The sequence below is a fragment of the Carcharhinus amblyrhynchos genome, chromosome 6 (assembly GCF_965287045.1).
Source record: "Carcharhinus amblyrhynchos chromosome 6, sCarAmb.v2.hapA, whole genome shotgun sequence".
NCBI lineage: Eukaryota > Metazoa > Chordata > Chondrichthyes > Carcharhiniformes > Carcharhinidae > Carcharhinus > Carcharhinus amblyrhynchos.
The window spans coordinates 115,249,522-115,267,804 of record NC_137329.1 but is presented as its reverse complement, the minus strand read 5'-3'; the positions used below and the strand labels follow the sequence as shown (position 1 = coordinate 115,267,804).

The 18,283-nt window shown below is 38.7% G+C and overlaps 1 protein-coding gene across 2 annotated transcripts in view; it reads left to right on the top strand.

The window, feature by feature from the left end:
- Positions 1 to 17,276, top strand: part of rpap3 (RNA polymerase II associated protein 3) — a 42,065-nt gene extending 24,789 nt beyond the window's left edge. The window contains exons 12-17 of one of the 2 annotated variants that reach the window (XM_080191263.1): positions 6,091 to 6,314; positions 8,956 to 9,154; positions 10,446 to 10,543; positions 13,879 to 13,979; positions 16,077 to 16,182; positions 16,371 to 17,276. In XM_080191263.1, coding sequence (XP_080047389.1) covers positions 6,091 to 6,314; positions 8,956 to 9,154; positions 10,446 to 10,543; positions 13,879 to 13,979; positions 16,077 to 16,162 — 708 coding nt within the window. In that variant the 3' untranslated portion in view covers positions 16,163 to 16,182; positions 16,371 to 17,276. Of the gene's footprint in view, positions 1 to 6,090; positions 6,315 to 8,955; positions 9,155 to 10,445; positions 10,544 to 13,878; positions 13,980 to 16,076; positions 16,281 to 16,370 lie in introns of those variants that run through there. The other variant, XM_080191262.1, reaches the window with a different exon arrangement.
- Positions 17,277 to 18,283: the final 1,007 nt, after the last annotated feature.

The following is an 18,283-nucleotide window of genomic DNA, read 5'->3' as shown; positions in this document are numbered from 1 at the left end:
TTGCATGTTAATAGTGGAAAATTGCTTGGCCGCAATTAGTTGACTTGCAGTACGTGTTAATTAATTGGAAGAACATTTGCATATTAATTTACATTAGAGACAACTGGCCTCATCTCATGGTACAGACAGTCATGAGGTGGAATTCTCCCAAAAAAAATGCAAAGTGTTGAATTCGTGTAAAGACTGGAGTAACTCACCCTGTTTTTTTTTTCAGTGGGTGTTGTGAGAAGAATCTCCCACACTGTGTGTACTGCAGAGGCTGCCAGCATGAATATCATTAAACATCAGCGGCTAGGGCCTATTCCTGCTGGAGAGACTGAGATCAGTGTGCTGAGTGGGCAACTGCACATGCGCCAATCTGTCAGTACCTAGATTGGCAGATGAGCCGTAGTTCCTCATTGGCCTCCCGATTGTTGCCTGCAGTGCCAGCTCTCTGACCCCCTTCCCCTGCCTCCATCACAGCCTGCCCGATTGCTGGCTTTCTGCCTTCCCCCAGTTTTCCTTATGCAGAGTGGCAGCGGGGGGCCCCCCACCCCCACTGATCGCCCACTTGGCACTGCCCCATGCTTAATGGGCAGTGCCAAGGTGCTCCTTGGGCATTGGCACTTTGTTTCTTGGGCAGTGTTGGGAGCACAGGCTGGCACTGCCATCATGCCAAAGCCTGTGTAAAATGACCATGTTAATGGTCTTTGTGCCTCCCTGCCAATTTCTGGCACGGAGCAGACACCACCAGAAATCCAGCACTGGGAGATGCATATGTGGCGTGAATCCCATAAATCGGCCAAAGCTACAATGTTAGGTCTGCTCCACTAAAATTAGTCATGATGTGGGTATGCCGGCGTTGGACTGGCGTAAACACAGTAAAAAGTCTGACAACACCAGGTTTTAGTCCAACCTATTTATTTGATAATATACTCGCAAGCTTTCGGGTTAGCCCCTTCGTCAGGTAGAATGGAGAGTTCTGGCCTCAGACAGAGCATATAAAGCACAGACAGTTTAGAGATTACTGATTAGAATGCGAATCCTTACACCTAACCTGCTGTTCAAGACCTGAAGTGGCTGATAATGTGAGTGGAAGGAGCACTGATCACAGTTTAAAGAGATGTGTATTGTCTCCAGACAGTACAGTAAGTGAGGTTTTGCAAACCCAGGCAAGTCACGGGGGTTACAGATGGGTTCATGTCGCACTATCTGTAACCCCCGTGACTTGCCTGGGTTTGCAAAACCTCACTTACTGTACTGTCTGGAGACAATACACATCTCTTTAAACTGTGATCAGTGCTCCTTCCACTCACATTATCAGCCACTTCAGGTCTTGAACAGCAGGTTAGGTGTAAGGATTCGCATTCTAATCAGTAATCTCTAAACTGTCTGTGCTTTATATGCTCTGTCTGAGGCCAGAACTCTCCATTCACCTGACGAAGGGGCTAACCCCGAAAGCTTGCGAGTATATTATCAAATAAATAGGTTGGACTAAAACCTGGTGTTGTCAGACTTCCCACTAAAATTAGTGCAGTCGGATGGGAGAATCATGGCCATGGTCTTTGGTGACAACGGCTTGATGCTTTTGCAGCTTTTAGCAGAAGAGCAGTCTAGAGAAATCTCTAATGTTGGTCAATGAATGTCACAGTAAAATGGCGGCAAAGGTGTTGATGCCTGCTGTTAATTATCCCAGGATGCAATCACCATCTTCCTTATTTTCTTTTTCTGCTCATATCAGTTTAATAGTTTAGAGTATATATCAATTTAATATGCAATTAAATCCAAAAATAAGGTGTAAGCCTCAGCTAAGTGGTAATCTTTCCTAGAGGTCATAGAGCTTTACAGCATGGAAACAGGCCCCTCGGTCCAACTTGTCCATGCTGTCCTTTTTTTTAAACCCTCTTCTGCGTCAGAAGGTTGTCGGTTCAAGTCTCTTTTTGAAAAATGGAGCACAGATGGAAAGATGAGCAGTCAGGGGTACCAGTTGCATTGTGACATTAAAATGAGTCCATTTCAGTTGACATAAGAGTTAACACCACTATTTGGGGGAAAATCTGGAGAGTTCTCCTGAGGAACATTTGTCCCTCAACCAATCTGCAAAACCAATAAGCTTATTGTACACAAATTGGCATTTCCGACAAATCAGCAACATTTAATTAGCTGTAAACTGCTATCCACTGTTCTATGCCGTGTAGGTGTTACATAAATTCAAACTTCTGCTTTCTTTCTTCCCTTCCTGCTTTCTTTCCCTGGGATAAATTTTTTATTCAAAAAAAGATTGATTTTTAAAAAAAATCACAACAACCCAAATGGATTTTTTATAATACAAATGCACAGCTAATTGAACGTTTAAATGTAGTCCCATAATTAGCTTAAGTTTAATTATTTTTTTGTGTGCTAAATGCCACTGTAGTCTTTCGTTTTCGCTATGTAGTCTTTTCAATGCCTAAAGCTAAACTTGATAACTGCAAAAAATTATTTTGGATCCAATTTTCTGTGCTAGAGATGGATGTGTTTTAACTTAGTTTCTGGCAGTAAGCTCATTTATGATATATTGCAAATTTATTTACATTTTTATAAATCAAAATCCTAAACCTTGAGAGATGGTTGCATGTCCCTCTATGGAACCAGAAATTCTGTGGTTCCGAGTGGCATGCAGGTTGTATTTCTCCATGCTGCTAAATTAGTCCCGATATCCACTAACTTTCACTTGGAAGCAAGGATAGTTGTAGAGTAATTCATTCCCAGGTTGGGAACTAAATGATCTAAGATTTAAAGCTTAGAAAAAATAGGCAAAAGGGAAAATGAAGAGGGTAGAATCAATAAAGGATGGGATAAAGGCAGTAGAGAGAAAGGATCTTAGTTCAAAATCAAGTAGAAATCCTTTGGACAGAGCTAAGGGGCAGAAGACATTGGGAGTTGTTTGTAAACCTCTTAACAGTAGATGTAGTTTAGGACAGGAAATCGGGAAATTGGAGGCATGAATAATATAGGAATCATGGGCTACTTGTCTTCATATTGATGCGGCAGACTAAATTTGCAGTAGCAGTATGGAGGGTGCGTTGTTGGAATATGCTAATATTGGAACCAACTAGGGAACAAGCTATTTGGATCTATGAGTGTATTATGCAATGAGGAAAAGGTTGATTATTAATCTGGCAGTAAAGAAAACTCTAAAGAAAAATGACCATGATGCAATAGAATTTTCCACTGAGCTTGAGAATGATCTTATGCCTAAAACTGGGGTCTAGATTCTAGACAAACTACAGCGGTATGAGGGGCAAATTGAATAAGTTAGATTGTGAAACTACATTAAAAGTTATGATATTTAACATTAAACAACACACAATTTACAAAAAATATACATTCTTTTTAAGACACAAAATCTCCACAGAAAAATTGGTCAAACAATTTTAAAATGTTGTCAAAAAAGTAGTAAATCTAAGGATTAGGAGGATCCTAATTCAGCAAAGCCAAGCCAAGAAATTGATCAGGGAAGAGAAAAGACTGAGAGTAGACTAGCAAGAGTCAAAACATTTAAAATGTATTGTTTTGCTTTGTAAATAGAAAGGCTTTAGTGATCATGAAAGCAGATCCAATCAATGTAATATGTAAATAACAGACATTAAACAAATACTGAAAGACACAAAAACACTCCAACAATAATGTGCTACCAAGGGTATCGCAATAATGAGCTGAAATCAGTATAAGAAATGGTTTCAGAGAAATTAATGGTTTAAGTGGTGACAAAACCCCTTGACTTGACTACTTGCATCCTACAATTTTAAAGGAAGTAGCTGTAGAGATAGTGCAGTGCTTTGTTTTTGGTCTGCCTGAATTTTTAGATTCTAGATCAGTAAGTTTCGGAAGGTAGCCAAAAAAGCTCAGTGTAGGAAGGGATGTAGAGAGAAGGCTACCACGTAAAATTACAACTCACGAGATTGGGGCTATGTTCTTCAGTTGTGTAGCTGCACAACTAAGGGAACAACCTTGTAAATCCAATGTAGGCAGAGAAGCTAGCTATCGCTCGTGTGGCAATGTAAAAACGTAGGCCCACGCACTTAAATGATGCATGCTGCAAGACAATTAAAGAGAATGCTGATTTGGCGTAATACATTCGGATGGAGTAAGGATTGGTTAGTGGACCACGTAGGAATAAATAGGACATTTTCAGGTTGACAGGCTGTAGCTGGCAGGGCATTTAAAAAACTACAACTTAGGCCTCAGCTGTTCACAGTCTTTGACTTAGATGAGGAGGCTGAGCGTTACTTAATCTAAATTTGCTGATTTTTATAATGTGGGTGAAAAAATAAGCAGCAAGAAGGATGCAATAAGGCTGCATAGAGATGTAGGTAGTTTGGGTGAGGGGCAAGAATATGGCAGATGGAATATAATGTGAAGTGTAAATTTATCCAGTTTGGTAGGATTTTTTGGAAATGAAAACAGAAGCATTTTGAATGGTGAGAGACTGTGAAATGATTGCATTCAGAGGGACCAAGGTGTCCTTGAACATGAATTACAAAGTTAGCAAGAAGGTCCAACCAATTAGACAAATTGTTACTTTGTGTTCTGGTACAAAGGGATTGGAGGATAAAAGTGAAGAAGTCTTCCTCCAATTATATATGGCATTGGTTAGGTTGTATATAGAGTACTATGTACAGCCTTTGTCTCCTTATCTGAGGAAGGGCACAATTGCCCTGGAGGGAATGCAATGAACACTTGCAATGAAGACTTACAATAATCCGGGAGGCCAGTCTAGTATGAAGAGAGGTTGGGTAGACTGGGCCTATGTTCCCTGGAGTTCAGAGGAATCAATAGCAATGCAATTGAAACATTTAATATTCTTAATAAGCTTGGCAGGTTAGGTGCTGAAAGATGTCTTCTTGGCTGAATAATCTAGAAGGCATGGTCACAATCTCAGAAGAGATTAGGCATTTAGAACTTGGGTGAAGTGAAATGTCTTTATTCAAAAGGCTGTGAATCTTTAGAATTCTGTATCCCAAAGAGCTGTGGAAATACAATGAGTATATTCAAGACACAGTTCAATAGATTTTTGGGTATTAAAGGAATTGAGGGATATAGAGACAGAAGTGTGGAGTTGAGGTAGAAGAAATTCCATGATCTTATTGAATGGTGGAGTAGGCTTGAAAGACCAGATGACCTACACTAGTTCTCATTCCTTATATTCTTACGTGCATCTTTTGCCAAACCTGCTGAAAATTCAATGTTGTATGACTTGCAACTCATTTGCCCCTAAACTAAGGCAGGTCACCATGTAGAGTTTGTTCTACATAGAGATGTATTTATAGACACACCAACAAAAATTACTTTTATCACCTGATAGTAACATTCAAATATAATTATTAAAGCATTGCTGAGGAAGGAGATTGATGTGAGAAGCTTTTTGTCTGTGAATTATCGCATGTACTGTACCAGTTTAATCAATTAAAATGCTTTCAGCAATTTAGAACATGTCTGGAGACAGTTTTAGTGTTTCAAAAACTAATTGTCCTGGGAGTTTAAAGGAGATAAAAAGTGTATCACAAGCAGCTCAAACTACCAGCTTAAACCAGAGATGTATAAATTAGATAAAAGCAAAAATACAGTGGATGCTGGAAGTAAAATCAGAAAATGCTGGATAAACTCAGCAGGCTTGGCGGCACCTGTGGATTGAAACAGAGTTAATGTTTCAAGTCGACGTGACCCTTCTACAGAACTGAAGAGGGGCAAAAATGTAATTATATAGTTGGGGTAGAAGGTGAGGAAGAATAGAATTTTAAGGATGGGCTGGAGCAGAGGAGAGATTGGCAAAGATGTCAAGGAGATAAGAAAAGTGTGATGTATAAATTAGAATTCCTTGAAGTTGTAATCAAGTTAATGATTGAAGTTAATTGAGATTGTAAAAGTCCATTCTTTTAGTAAAGCAATGAAGGTAACAAGGAGTTGGACAATTTTGCCAAAAATCTAAGTATCTTCTGTAAATACAGATTGAAAAAATCTTTTATTTGTAGGGAAAATGACTTTCATTGGTTAAATTCTCACTTGACCAAGCTTCTTCATAATGCCATACATTTAATTTATCCTTTTTTGTTATATGTTCTTTCCAAGAAACCCCTGATAAGAATTGCCATTGAAGAGGTTGGAGATACAGTGAATAATATTAACACCGAGGCAGCTGCAATCAATTTCCCTTTTGATCTTGCAGCGAAGCAACCACCTGTATTATCTCCGGCTGAAGAGGCAAATAAGATTCAGGAAATAAACACCCATGGTGACCCCTCTGTGCCACTTGCTGAAGCGCCCAGTGCTAAAATACTTAAAGTTGAGGGGAGGTATGTTGGTGTTCATTCAGTTTCTATTTTTGAAGATTTAGTATTAAAGACAGCAGCTTTTGCTGGTGTAACATTCTTTGGGCATTGGTCTCGCTTTCTCCCCAGTTTCTCATTCAACTGAATAACTCTTAACATTAAAATCATAACAAAATCTAAAACCATGGAGGAAGTCGAGGTGGCAAGTTTCTTAATATTCTTTACAGGAAAACTGAATTTCCTACAAGGAATGCTTTTTGATTAGATTTTCTCACTCGAGGGATAGCCATTCTTTCAATGTTCAGGAGGCAGAAAAAGAAATTTTGCATTAACAAAACATCACAGATTTTAAATATAAGGTTGAACTTTGCCATTTTAGTGCCAACCCAGGTTATTTAAAGTTTATTTATTAGTCACAAGTAAGGCTTACATTAACACTGCAATGAAGTTACTGTGAAATTCTGTGTTGTATTCTGTTATGTTTTCAAGTATCTTCAGTGAATCATGAAGTTACAGCATGGTATCACAACTGCATTGTTAGATGGCATCTTACATAGATTTGCTTTTAAAAAAACAACCTACATCATTTCTCAGGAATTTGAGTGATTAAGTATCAATGGGTGGGGCCTATTCCCACTGGGCCACCGCATGTGTGCCGATCTGTCAACACTAAGATTGGCAAATGTGTGATGGCCCTGCACTACTGGCCTCCCAATCACAGAGCAGCTTGATTGATTCAAGCCTTACATGACAGCATGATTTGGACAAGCCGAGTGTGTGGGCATCTGCATTTGCAGATGCAGTAGAATGTGGATAAATGTGAGGTTATCCACTTTGGTAGAAATAATAGAAAGACAAATCGTTACTTGAAGGGTGTAAATTGAGAGAGATGGATACTCAACGAGACCTTGGAGTCCTCATGCATCAGTCACTGAAAGTCAGCACGCAGGTACGGCAAGCAGTAAAGAAGGCAAATGATATGTTGACCTTCATAATGAGAAGATGTCAGTATAGGGATAGGGATGTTCTGCTGCAACTGTATAGGGTGTTGGTGAGGCACACCTGGAGCACTGTGTGCAGTTTTAGTGCCCTTATCCAAGGAAGGATGCTCTTGCTATAGAGGGAGGACAGCAAAGATTTACCAGGCTGATTCTTGGGATGGCAGGTCTGTCTTAAAAGGAGAGACTACGTTGGTCAGGATTAAATTCATTGGCGTTTAGAAGCTTATAAAATTCTAACAGGCTTAAACTGGGTAGATTCAGATAGAATGTTTGCAATAGTGGGGGAGTCCAGAACTAGGGGTCATAGTTTGAGGATAAGAAGTAAACCTTTTAGAACTGAGGTGAGGAGAAATTTCTTCACCCAGAGGGAGTAAATGCATGGAATTCACTCCCACAAAATGTAGATGAGACCAAAACATTGTCTGATTTCCAGAAGAAATTAGTACTCTGGAGTGAAGATTATCAAGACCTGGAGATTTATTCGCCCTTAATCCCATCTGTTTCCCCAAAACCGTTTCTCTACTCATGCTGATTTCCTTCAACCTTTCACTAAAACGCGTTTCTCTCAGTATTTCTGGTACATTATTCTTGTCTTACTTTGTGAAGCCTGAAGCAAAGTACAAATGTAATTCCTCAGCCATTTCTTTATTCCCCATTATGAATTTTCCTGTTTCTGACTGTAAGAGGCCTACATTCATTTTTGTCAACCTTTTTCTCTTTACATATAGAAACTTTTGCAGTCAGTTTTTATGTTCCCTGCTAGCTTACTTTCATACTCTTTTTCCCTTCTTAATCAATCCATTAGTTCTCCTTTGCTGAATTTTAAACTGTTCCCAATCCTCAGACATATTGCTTTTTCTTACCAATTTGTGTGCTTCTTCCTTGAATCTCATACTATCTTTAATTTCCCTTGTAAACCATGGTTTGGCCACAATTTCCTTACCATTATTGCACCAAACAGGAATAAACAACTTCTGGAGTTCACTTATTTGTTCTTTCAATGCTGCCATTGCCTATCCACTGTCTTTTCTTTCAGTAATGTTTCCCAGTCACATGGTCAATTCATGCCTCATACCATCACAGTTACCTTTGTTGATATTCAGGATCCTGTCTTAAAATCAACTACATCATTATCCACCGTGACAAAGAATTCTGCCATGTTTTGGTCACTCGTCCCCAAGAGTTCTCTCTCTCAAGATTGCCAACTAACCCTTTCTCATTGCACAACACTCAGATATGAATTTGTATGCTCACACTCAATGCTGCATGCAGACTTAATTAAATATTAATGTTAAAAATCTGTTTATTAACTGTGACTCGAAATGACTAACCAAGCAAGCTGTGGCCCCCAACCGCTTCTCCCTGCATGACTGTAACTTCCAGAACAAAACCAAACAAATTTAATATTCCCTTCCTCTCTTTCCTTGGGTATGTTCCACCATTGTCTATTCTGCCCTGTGTCTTTAACCCTCACCCACCCAGGGCTCTGATTACGTCTGGCTTTCCTTTATTAGAAAGATTCACCAGTGACTTACCATTTTTAATTATTTTGAAATATTGTAAATGAAGCTAGATTGAGTGATATAAAGTCTGGTGATATAGATTTAAAAGACTATTGATTTCCAAGCAGTTTTACTCCATAAAACTGTCATTCTTTTTCTAAGAGCACATCCTGCTGTGTCGGACAAGCAATCAGTTAAAGCTGAAAGTGTTGTAAAGAACTTGGCAGGAATGAAGAAAGCTGAAGCACCTCTGTTTTCCCACTCTCTGATTATCCCTCACGCTCCTGCAAACTCCTTTCAACTTGAAGCAGACCTTCGCAAACTGAAAAATTGTCCTGAGATGTTACATAAATACTTAAAGGTAAATCTAGAAGAATTTAATGCCCTTCTGTATGGATTTGATTTTCAACTTTAAAATATCTTCCAGTCCATAATTACTTTGAGAAATGTATCTGTGTTTGACAAGTACAAATCAGTTTCTGAAGAGACTTGAGAGTGATCTTACCAAAGTACATCAAAATTGCAAGAAATTTATGATGGTGAACAGTAACCTATTGCATTCAATCTGTAACAATCATATGTACATTTAGGATTTGTTCTTGGAAGTGTAAAGGATTTTGTTTTAATCTCAGAGACTTGGCATACATTACCATAAGTTAATTCATCATCAAGTTTGAGGGAGTTTGCGAAACGCTTAGAGAAAAGAAATAGTAAGTGAAGAACTTGTTTTCTGAATGACTAATCAGAAAGTTATTTTTTTCTCCCCTTCACAATTTATTTCCCACCCCTGATCTCTTGCAGGTAAGGGTGACACGATGGCACAGTGGTTAGCACTGCTGCCTCACAGCTTCAGGGACCCAGATTCAATTCCAGCCTTGGGTAACTGGCTGTGTGGAGTTTGCATGTTCTCCCTGTGTCTGCATGGGTTCCTTCTGGGTGCTCTGGTTTCCTCCCACTTGCTAAAGATGTGCGGTTTAGGTTGATTGGCCATGCTCAATTGCCCCTTCGTGCCAGGGAGATTAGCAGGGTAAACACGTAGGGTTACGGAGGTACAGTCTGGCTAGGAGTGTTGTTGGTGCAGGCTCAATGGGCTGAAAGGCCACTTCTGCACTGTAGAGATTCTATAACTCAGGATTAGTTTTATGAGTAATGGTTGCTCTTTATTACCATATCCTACTTTGCGATGGGGTTTTATGCATGGAAATTTAGACATCTTGATATCCAAAGCAAAATTTGCATGCACGTCTCAATTGTGACCATTGGCCAGTAACATCTAGGGATGTGCAGTTGTTAGGGAGATTGCTTGATCCCAGCTCAGTACAGCCCAAACCTTATTTGGCATCCACCGTCTCCACTTTCTGAAGTAGTTGTTGAATAGCCAGCAGAAGTGGAGAGTTATAGCTTCCCCAATGCATCAGATTAGATCTTGGGCTACCCTGGTCTGTAGGCATAAATTGCTCATTAGAAAAATTTTTGGAACTAGCAAGTTGTCGAGTGTTTTCTTTATGCTGTGAGTTGGTAAACTTTTATTTCCGTGAACATAGTTTAAACTTAAAAATTATATTTTAACTTGGTTTTTGAGTTTATGGAAATGTTAATTTTCTATCAAGTAAATATCCTAATTTTTATTTTTCTCTTGATCCTGTGAATAGCAAATTGAACCCTCTTTTTACTCACAATTGTTTCAAAAGTCATTGGAACCTGACATTTTAAATCACATTTTAAGAATCCTTCATTATTCATATATCAGGTAAGCAATGTTTAAGTTCTCAGTTTATCAGTAAGAATAGTTTCAAGCTGTTAGACTGTGAATGTGATGACTCATAAATTGCATGATATCAAAGCTTAATGAAGGCAGATAAATAGTTGGGAAAGACCCTCATTTCAAGATGTATTTCATTATTGTTTTATCTCTTGATAAAGTATTGTAACCACCTGTTTGCAGTGGCTCTATGATCAAAGGTTCTAATATCTCCTTCACTGGCTTGGAATTTATTTTTGATTGTCCCAAGCAACATTATAAGTACAATCTTCAACATTAAGATCTCTATACAAATGCAAGTTGTTGTAGTTCATTCTTATGGCTTGCTAAACAAAGTTTTCCTAATCTTTCCTGCGAGGCAGTATGAATCATTGTTTTTAAGTTTATATATTAGTGTGACAAGTAGGTTTGCGTTAACACTACAGTGAAGTTAGTGTGAAAAACCCCTAGTCGCCACACTCTGGTGCCTGTTCAGGCGCACTGGGGGAGAACTTAGCATGGCCAATGCACCTAACCTGCACATCTTTAGGACTGTGGGAGGAAAGTGGAGAAACCGGAGGAAATCGTGGGGAGAAGGTGCCAACTCCACACAGTCAGTGACCCAAGCCGGGAATCGAATCTGGGTCCCTGGCACTGAGGCAGCAATGCTGACCACTGTGCCACAATGATGCCCACTAACCAGGTATTGGCATTGGTATTTCACTGCCTAAAATGTGAAACCTGATATCATGTTTCTCTGTTTATTTTGCATAACAGTTCCTTATGAAGATGGATATAAAGGTAGTATTGGGCCTCAACAGTTTTCCCATGTCCTGGTACCAAAAAGTGTGGTGTTGCTCAAGGAAATAGTCTAATAACACTTGTGGTTCACATCTGGTTTTAGTAGTTCCTTGGCAGCATCCCACCAGCAGTTGATGTTTTAAAATTAGCTATAAAGCGTCTTACTGCCAGTAGGCAATGATTTTACAGGGAGCTGATGCTTAACCAGCTGGTTCAAGATGTGATGGAGTAATCCAGTTTAGTGATCATGCCTTTTTTTGTGAAGGAATAACCAATAGACTAAGTACACAGTTTGAAAATATGTTTACTAGATGTAAAAACCTTGTAGTGGAAGCGAAGATGGGCATTTCAGTATCCTTTCATACATTAATTTTATTCATACTTGCACTTCAACGATGAAGCCAAAAATTTCTGTAGTCAAATGGTTGCGTAATTTGAGATTAAATTTTGTTTATAGTTAATGACCACTCACTAATTGCAGCATCTAAATCAAAGAAAGCACTTTCAAGAATCCACCTAGCAATTTGTGTCAAGTTGGTAAATTGTTGAACATTATTGAAGATCTTTGGTTAGTTCCTGAATGTGCATTAATCTATTGGAATTCTTTTCACTGAGTAATCAGGCAGCATAAAAACCCAACAGTGGATGAGCCCAACCATATTTTTAACCATATATAGTCTTGTGTGATTTCTGTTATTTGGCCGCGAATTTGGTGTTTTTGATCAGATCACCCATGTTTTATTCCAGCTGATTTGGGAGTCAGCAATTTTATGTCAATAGAAATTTTATCAGCAAAGCATATGGGCAAAAATATCTTATTTGTGCCTATTATAGACAGAACATTTGAATATACATTTGTAAAGACTCCCGAGTGATTCAATGGCAAGTTTTTTTTTTAATGCATGACCAGAAAGGGCATCTTCAATGCTTTGGTGTTACGGGAAGATTTCTTTTTTGAAAGAATCTAAATTTAAGGCAGAGCTGGATTTTCAATAAAGCTGAGTCACATGATTGTGGAAAAGTAGCATTCCAGACAGATTTTTTACACAGAGGGTGATGGGTGCCTGGAACTCATTGCCGGGGGAGGTATTGGAAGTGGATACAGTAGCGACTTTTAAGGGACATCTTGACAAACACATGAATAGGATGGGAATAAAAGGATATGGTCCCTGGAAGGGTAGGGGGTTTTAGGTAAGTTAGGTCGCATGGTCCATGCATGCTTGGAGGGCTGAAGGGCTTGTTCCTGTGATGCAATTTTCTTTGTTATTTGTAATGAAGATCTATAATCAAAATGTGATCTTCAAAGACTTCTAAAATCCTTAACTACAATTGTCGAATGACTTTTCCAATCAAGCATATGTACTTTTTTAAAACAGTTTTTGTGCTAAATATCGATTAGTTTAAACTAAACCATGGATTTCCTCTATTTGGTGCTAAGATATTCCATGTGTCAGCATATCTAAGCAGGTGTAGAGTTTATCTTTATGCTCGATAAGTTAGAATCTAGAGTGATGAATTCACCCTATGGGACTATTCTAGTCCCTGGGCAATGAGCCTGAAGGGCATGTCACAAAGTATAAGGGCAGTTAAAGCCACAAAAAGAAACTTGAGAAAATTGCTTCTAGTTTTGGGAATGATGATTTCCAAACAATTTATTGCTGTTTTATTCTGCTGACCTGCTATGTGTTTATTTGGAAATTTGTCAGTGCTATGAAGTTTTCACATTTTTATTACCTATCCTGAAAAGGGCACAAATTCAAATGAAACAGCTGTCGCTACTACAGCAGTATATCGGCACTATTGTTCTAGATAGACCACGACAATGGCTGGTGTGAAATATGGAAATACAGTAGAAAGCTTTTCCTGAAGTTAATATCAAGGGTGGTGTTCCCAATATGTTGTGATTCAGAGAGATCTTGTTCAAATTCGGCGTTATCCTGCATGAAGGCAGGTGATAGAGATCCTAGAATAACACTGAAACTTGCCTGTGAATAAATCTTAATATTTTAATTTTAATGTTTGCTATTTCAGATCTTAAGTGTACAATTAGAATTGTTTTACAATATTTCCTGTAAATTGCAAAGACACTACCCGTTGCATGTTGATTTACAGTTTTTCAGTGTGCTCACACTGTCACCTTTACACTTTTAATTCCCACATAACCAAAGTAACTTATCCGAAGGCCGCTAATTTAGTATAACTAAGTACAGTCACATTGCAGTTGATCCCAAGGGCTCTATTTCTTGGGCAGAGGAAAGGAAAATTTTCTTGACATTTTGCAGCGCTGAGCATAAATTAATGAAATTGAGTGCTACAATTTGAGAAGATGTGACCCATTGATTGTTTTTCAATTGTCAAAGATAACACGTAATGCTGCACTTTGATTTTGCCGAATAATGCATATTACTGTGCTCCAATTTGTAACAGCGTTCTAAGGGAGTCATTGATTAAATTTTAATTCAATACAGAAATATTGCTATATCCTCCTAAGATTCTAATCACGCAGATGAATCAAACTGATCCCCTTGCATTGCATTTTATAGGTTTGAAGAACCTTCCCTAATTCTAGATGTCCTGAAGAACTTAGCAAATGTGAAAAGATTTGATATGGCAGTGATGTTCATGTCTGAATCAGAAAGAAAAGGTAAGCTATGGTTAGTCAACTACAATGTAAAAAGTAGGTGTTATGATTCAGTTTCTTAGTATCTGATGATCTGATTGCAATTGCAGTGCTCTGAGAGACGTGCTGCTAATCTTGGCATCTCCCTCGATAGTTTGGCCACAGGGATCTTAGGCTTTTTCTCACAGCCATCTGGCCTTTAGCATCTCCAAGTACGTTATTACAGATGAGCCCAGTCAGAGATTTCAGATGTGAGAGGGCAGAAATCACAGCACACCCTTATAGGTAAAGGAGTAAAAATGAGAAGGTCCTGTAAAACTTAAGTTTTGTCTACTTTCAGGTAGCAATCTTTTTCATTTAGTCCATTTTCCTTGGACTGAAAAGGGCACCCTTTTGGATTACGATTATAGAATGCATTAAAATTAAGCAATGTGGAGTATAGCTCCTGACAGGGTATTATATTGACTTGGACCTATTGTGAAAGATGTGAAAAAGCAGATGCTCTTGGTCTGTGCTGCCCTAAAATAAGTAATTGTTGATGGAGGATTTATGCCCAAGTGCAGCACACGATAGGACAGGTAGCAGCGAGGTGCAGTTTGAAATGTTCCCTGTGTTCTATACATCTGCATTGAGATTACTTTTTAACTAAAATCATAAAAATACTAGTCTTAACTTGTACCCATTTGTTTGGTGTACAGTAGAAATACTTCTGATCACTGACCAATACTCAGGAGTTAGCCCAGCCGATCTTATAACTTGCAATGATCATTTGCTGTATTCTGCCTTTTTATACTGTGTCAATCATTTGGAGCCATTTTGCTGTTGGTAGTTTGATACCCCTTTAATTGGTGTTCAGAGGAGTTGTAGAAATGAACCTAGAATCAAGTTAGTGATGAGTTGTGGCCACACATGTTTATCATTTAATTCATCATCTGTTTTACTTTTCTGCTTTTGTTAATAGTACAGCAATCTAGTGGTTATGTTGCTAGACTAGTAATCCAGAGAGCATGAGTTCAAATGCCACTGATGAAGCCTTAGAATTTGAATTCAGTTTTAAAAATCTTGATTAAAGAACTGGCATTGATAAAAATGGTAAGAAGTCTCAACGCTAGGTTAAAGTCCAACAAGTTTATTTGGCACTAGCTTTCAGAGTCTCAGGCTCCTTTATCAGGTGAGTGAGAACTTGTGTTCACAAATAGGTCATATACGGACACAAACTCAGTTTACACGATAATGGTTAGAATGTGAGTCTTTGCAGGTAATCAAGTCTTAAAGGTATAGACGATGTGAGTGGAGAGATGCCCAAGCACAGATTAAAGAGGTGTGTATTGTCTCCAGCCAGGATAGTTAGTGAGCTTTTGCAAGCCCAGGAAAGTCATGGAGGTTACACATAGTGTGTGACATGAAACCAAGATCCTGGTTGAGGCCATCCTCGTGCGTGGAACACTTCAGCAGTCATGGGCATTCAGCCTCTGATCTTCGGGTACACATTCTCCAAGGTGGCCTTCACAACACACGACAACGCAGAATCACTGAGCAGAAACTGATAGCCTCCAACTTCGCATTCCAACCATTATCTTGTAAATTGAGTTTGTGTCTGTACATATAATGTGTTTGTGAACACAAGTCCTCACTCACCTGATGAAGGAGCCTGAGACTCCGAAAGGTAGTGCCAAATAGACCTGTTGGACTTTAACCTGGTGTTGTGCGACTTCTTATTGTGCTTACCCCAGTCTAACACCAGCATTTCCACATCATTGATAAAAGTGAGCATGAAACTGGGATTGTCGTAAAATTAAACTGACTAGAATCCAACTGGTTCACGAGTGTTCCTTCATCTTGAAGGCAACTAGAAAGGCCGGTAAATGTGGGCTTTCTGAACGATATTAGTAACCTGAGAATTATTTTTGAGGTGCTGTGGGGCATTTGTCCATTTTTGAAGGATCTGTATAAATGCGTAAATGGTCTAAGTGATTAAAATTTTTAATTATAGCCACATGTCAATTAGTGCAACTGGTAAAATATGTTGCAATATCTTTTGGCCTTGGTGTTATTGCTATTGTGCATAAACTGTACCAATGATCATCGATATAAAACAAAGGTTTTTTTTTCCTTTTCCAGTTGTGAAAGATTTATTTGAGCATCTGCAGAAATCTGGTATTGAAGAAGAGTCACTTAAAACACTGAAGAGCAGATACAGCGTTTGAAACTCCCTCTGGCGTGGACAGTTAAGGGCAACATTTACCTCAATTTACCCAGATTCCTCAAACTAATTTTCTTTGTATATTTCCCATTAAAAATAAATAAATACTAAAGTTTGTCCCATGTTCTGTTTGGCTTTTCTCCTGAGCAAGTTCCTTTCTTGGCTGGTAAGGATTGATCATTAGTGCTTTGCCATTCTTTTTATTGCTGTAGATGAAATCACTGAGCAGCCATGAAGAGATATATCTTCAGCATCTCATTGTCTTCAATCTCAAGCCCAGATGAGCCTGTAGAACTTGTCCAGAAGAACTCCTTGGAAATTGAAGGAGCAAATTGAGGACTGGATATTGGCTGCTTGAGCTACCAAGCCACAGTTTTGTTTTTGTTGCAGGGAATATTGATTCTGGACTTTTCTTGATTAGATTTTCCTTGGGAAATTAATTCCAATTTTGATTATATTTTTCCTGTTTCGTCTGTTTCCATGTACAGATTTGTGTGAGATCTTGTGCATTTCAGTATGTTTGAGACGCTGGTCAAAATAATTGTGAATAAACTTATTTCCAAGAGCTTTTGTCTAATATTATCAGGTTTCCCAACAATTATTATATGCAAGTAAAAAGAAACAAGCCATGTAGGAAGTATTCCAATTTGAGAGATTGTGTCTGAGTATTATTTTTCAGTTAAGCTGCATCATATGACAAATGTTAATTTGAAATGTACAAGCAGTAAACAGAATGACTGTTTTAATGTACTTAGCGCATATTTTATTTTCCACTTGTTTGTAGCTGCTCTTGCCCACTTCATTATAAAAGAGTTTTGAATTTCAAAAAATACTTTTTAACAATTCCTTATAGTAATAATATAAGCCAATGGACCATCTATTCAAATAAACCAGATGGCCAAATGAGCTGACAATTCCTAGAGGTAATTGTGGAGATCAGGATAAAACATGATAGCAGCCTTGTCAAATAATCTACAACAAGATGAACTTGAATAATTATGGACTATTAATAGGAATTGATGACATTTAAATACATTATGCACATGAATGTCAATTATTACAATAGCAAATATAGTGCCTTGCTTGCTGGTAATACGCAATGAGCTAGTGAACTCTGTGCTAATAAAATCAAATCTTTTTTCTAAAACAAGTTTGAATGTTAATTAACAGAGCCATTCAGGTGGCGATGCTAATCTGTTGTTATCAGGGCAGACATAGGCTTGAGTGGAGCCCCCCCCCCCGCACGCTCACACATACATACGCGCACGCACTCTGGAACAGTTAACAAAGACTAGTCCAATGCCTCCTCTTCACCCAAATAAGTCCTTGATGTAAGGGTTGGCTAATTTATTTAACTGAGAATGGTATCCTTTGGGATCTACAAAGGTATTTACTTGCTGTGGAGGGTGGGGTTTGATGACAGGTGGCTACTTCTGTCTGTCAGGCAACTGGCTCTCTGTAAAGTCTGTAGAATGTTGTCTGCCAACCAAACCAGTTGTCCTCGAGTTCTCTGTAGCAGCACCTAGTGGGCTGGACCCTTATCTAGTGGTTTAGGCAACTGAAGAAGTAAAGGTTGATGATGGAACATAAGAACTAGAAGCAGGAGTAGGCCATCTGGCCTCTCAAGCTTGCTCCGCATTCAACAAGATCATGGCTGATCTTTTCGTGGACTCAGCTCTATTTACCCACCCACTCACTATAACCCTTAATTTCTTTACTGTTCAAAAATTTATCTATCCTTGTCTTAAAAACATTCAGTGAGGTAGCCTCAACTGCTTCACTGGAATTACACAGATTCACAACCCTTTGTGTGAAGAAGTTCCTCCTCAACTCAATCCTAAATCTGCTTCCCCTTATTTTGAGCCCATGACTCCAAGTTCTAATTTCACCTGCCAGTGGAAACAACTTCCCTGCTATCTTATCTATTCCTTTCATAATCTTATGTTTCTATACAATCTCCCCTCGTTCTTCTGAATTCCAATGAGTATAGCCCTTGTCTACTCAGTTTCTCTTTGTAAGCCAATCCCCTCAACTCCGGAATCAACCTAGTGAATCTCCTCTGCACCCTCTCCAGTGCCAGTATATCCTTTCTCAAGTAAGGAGATCAAAACTGTACACAGTACTC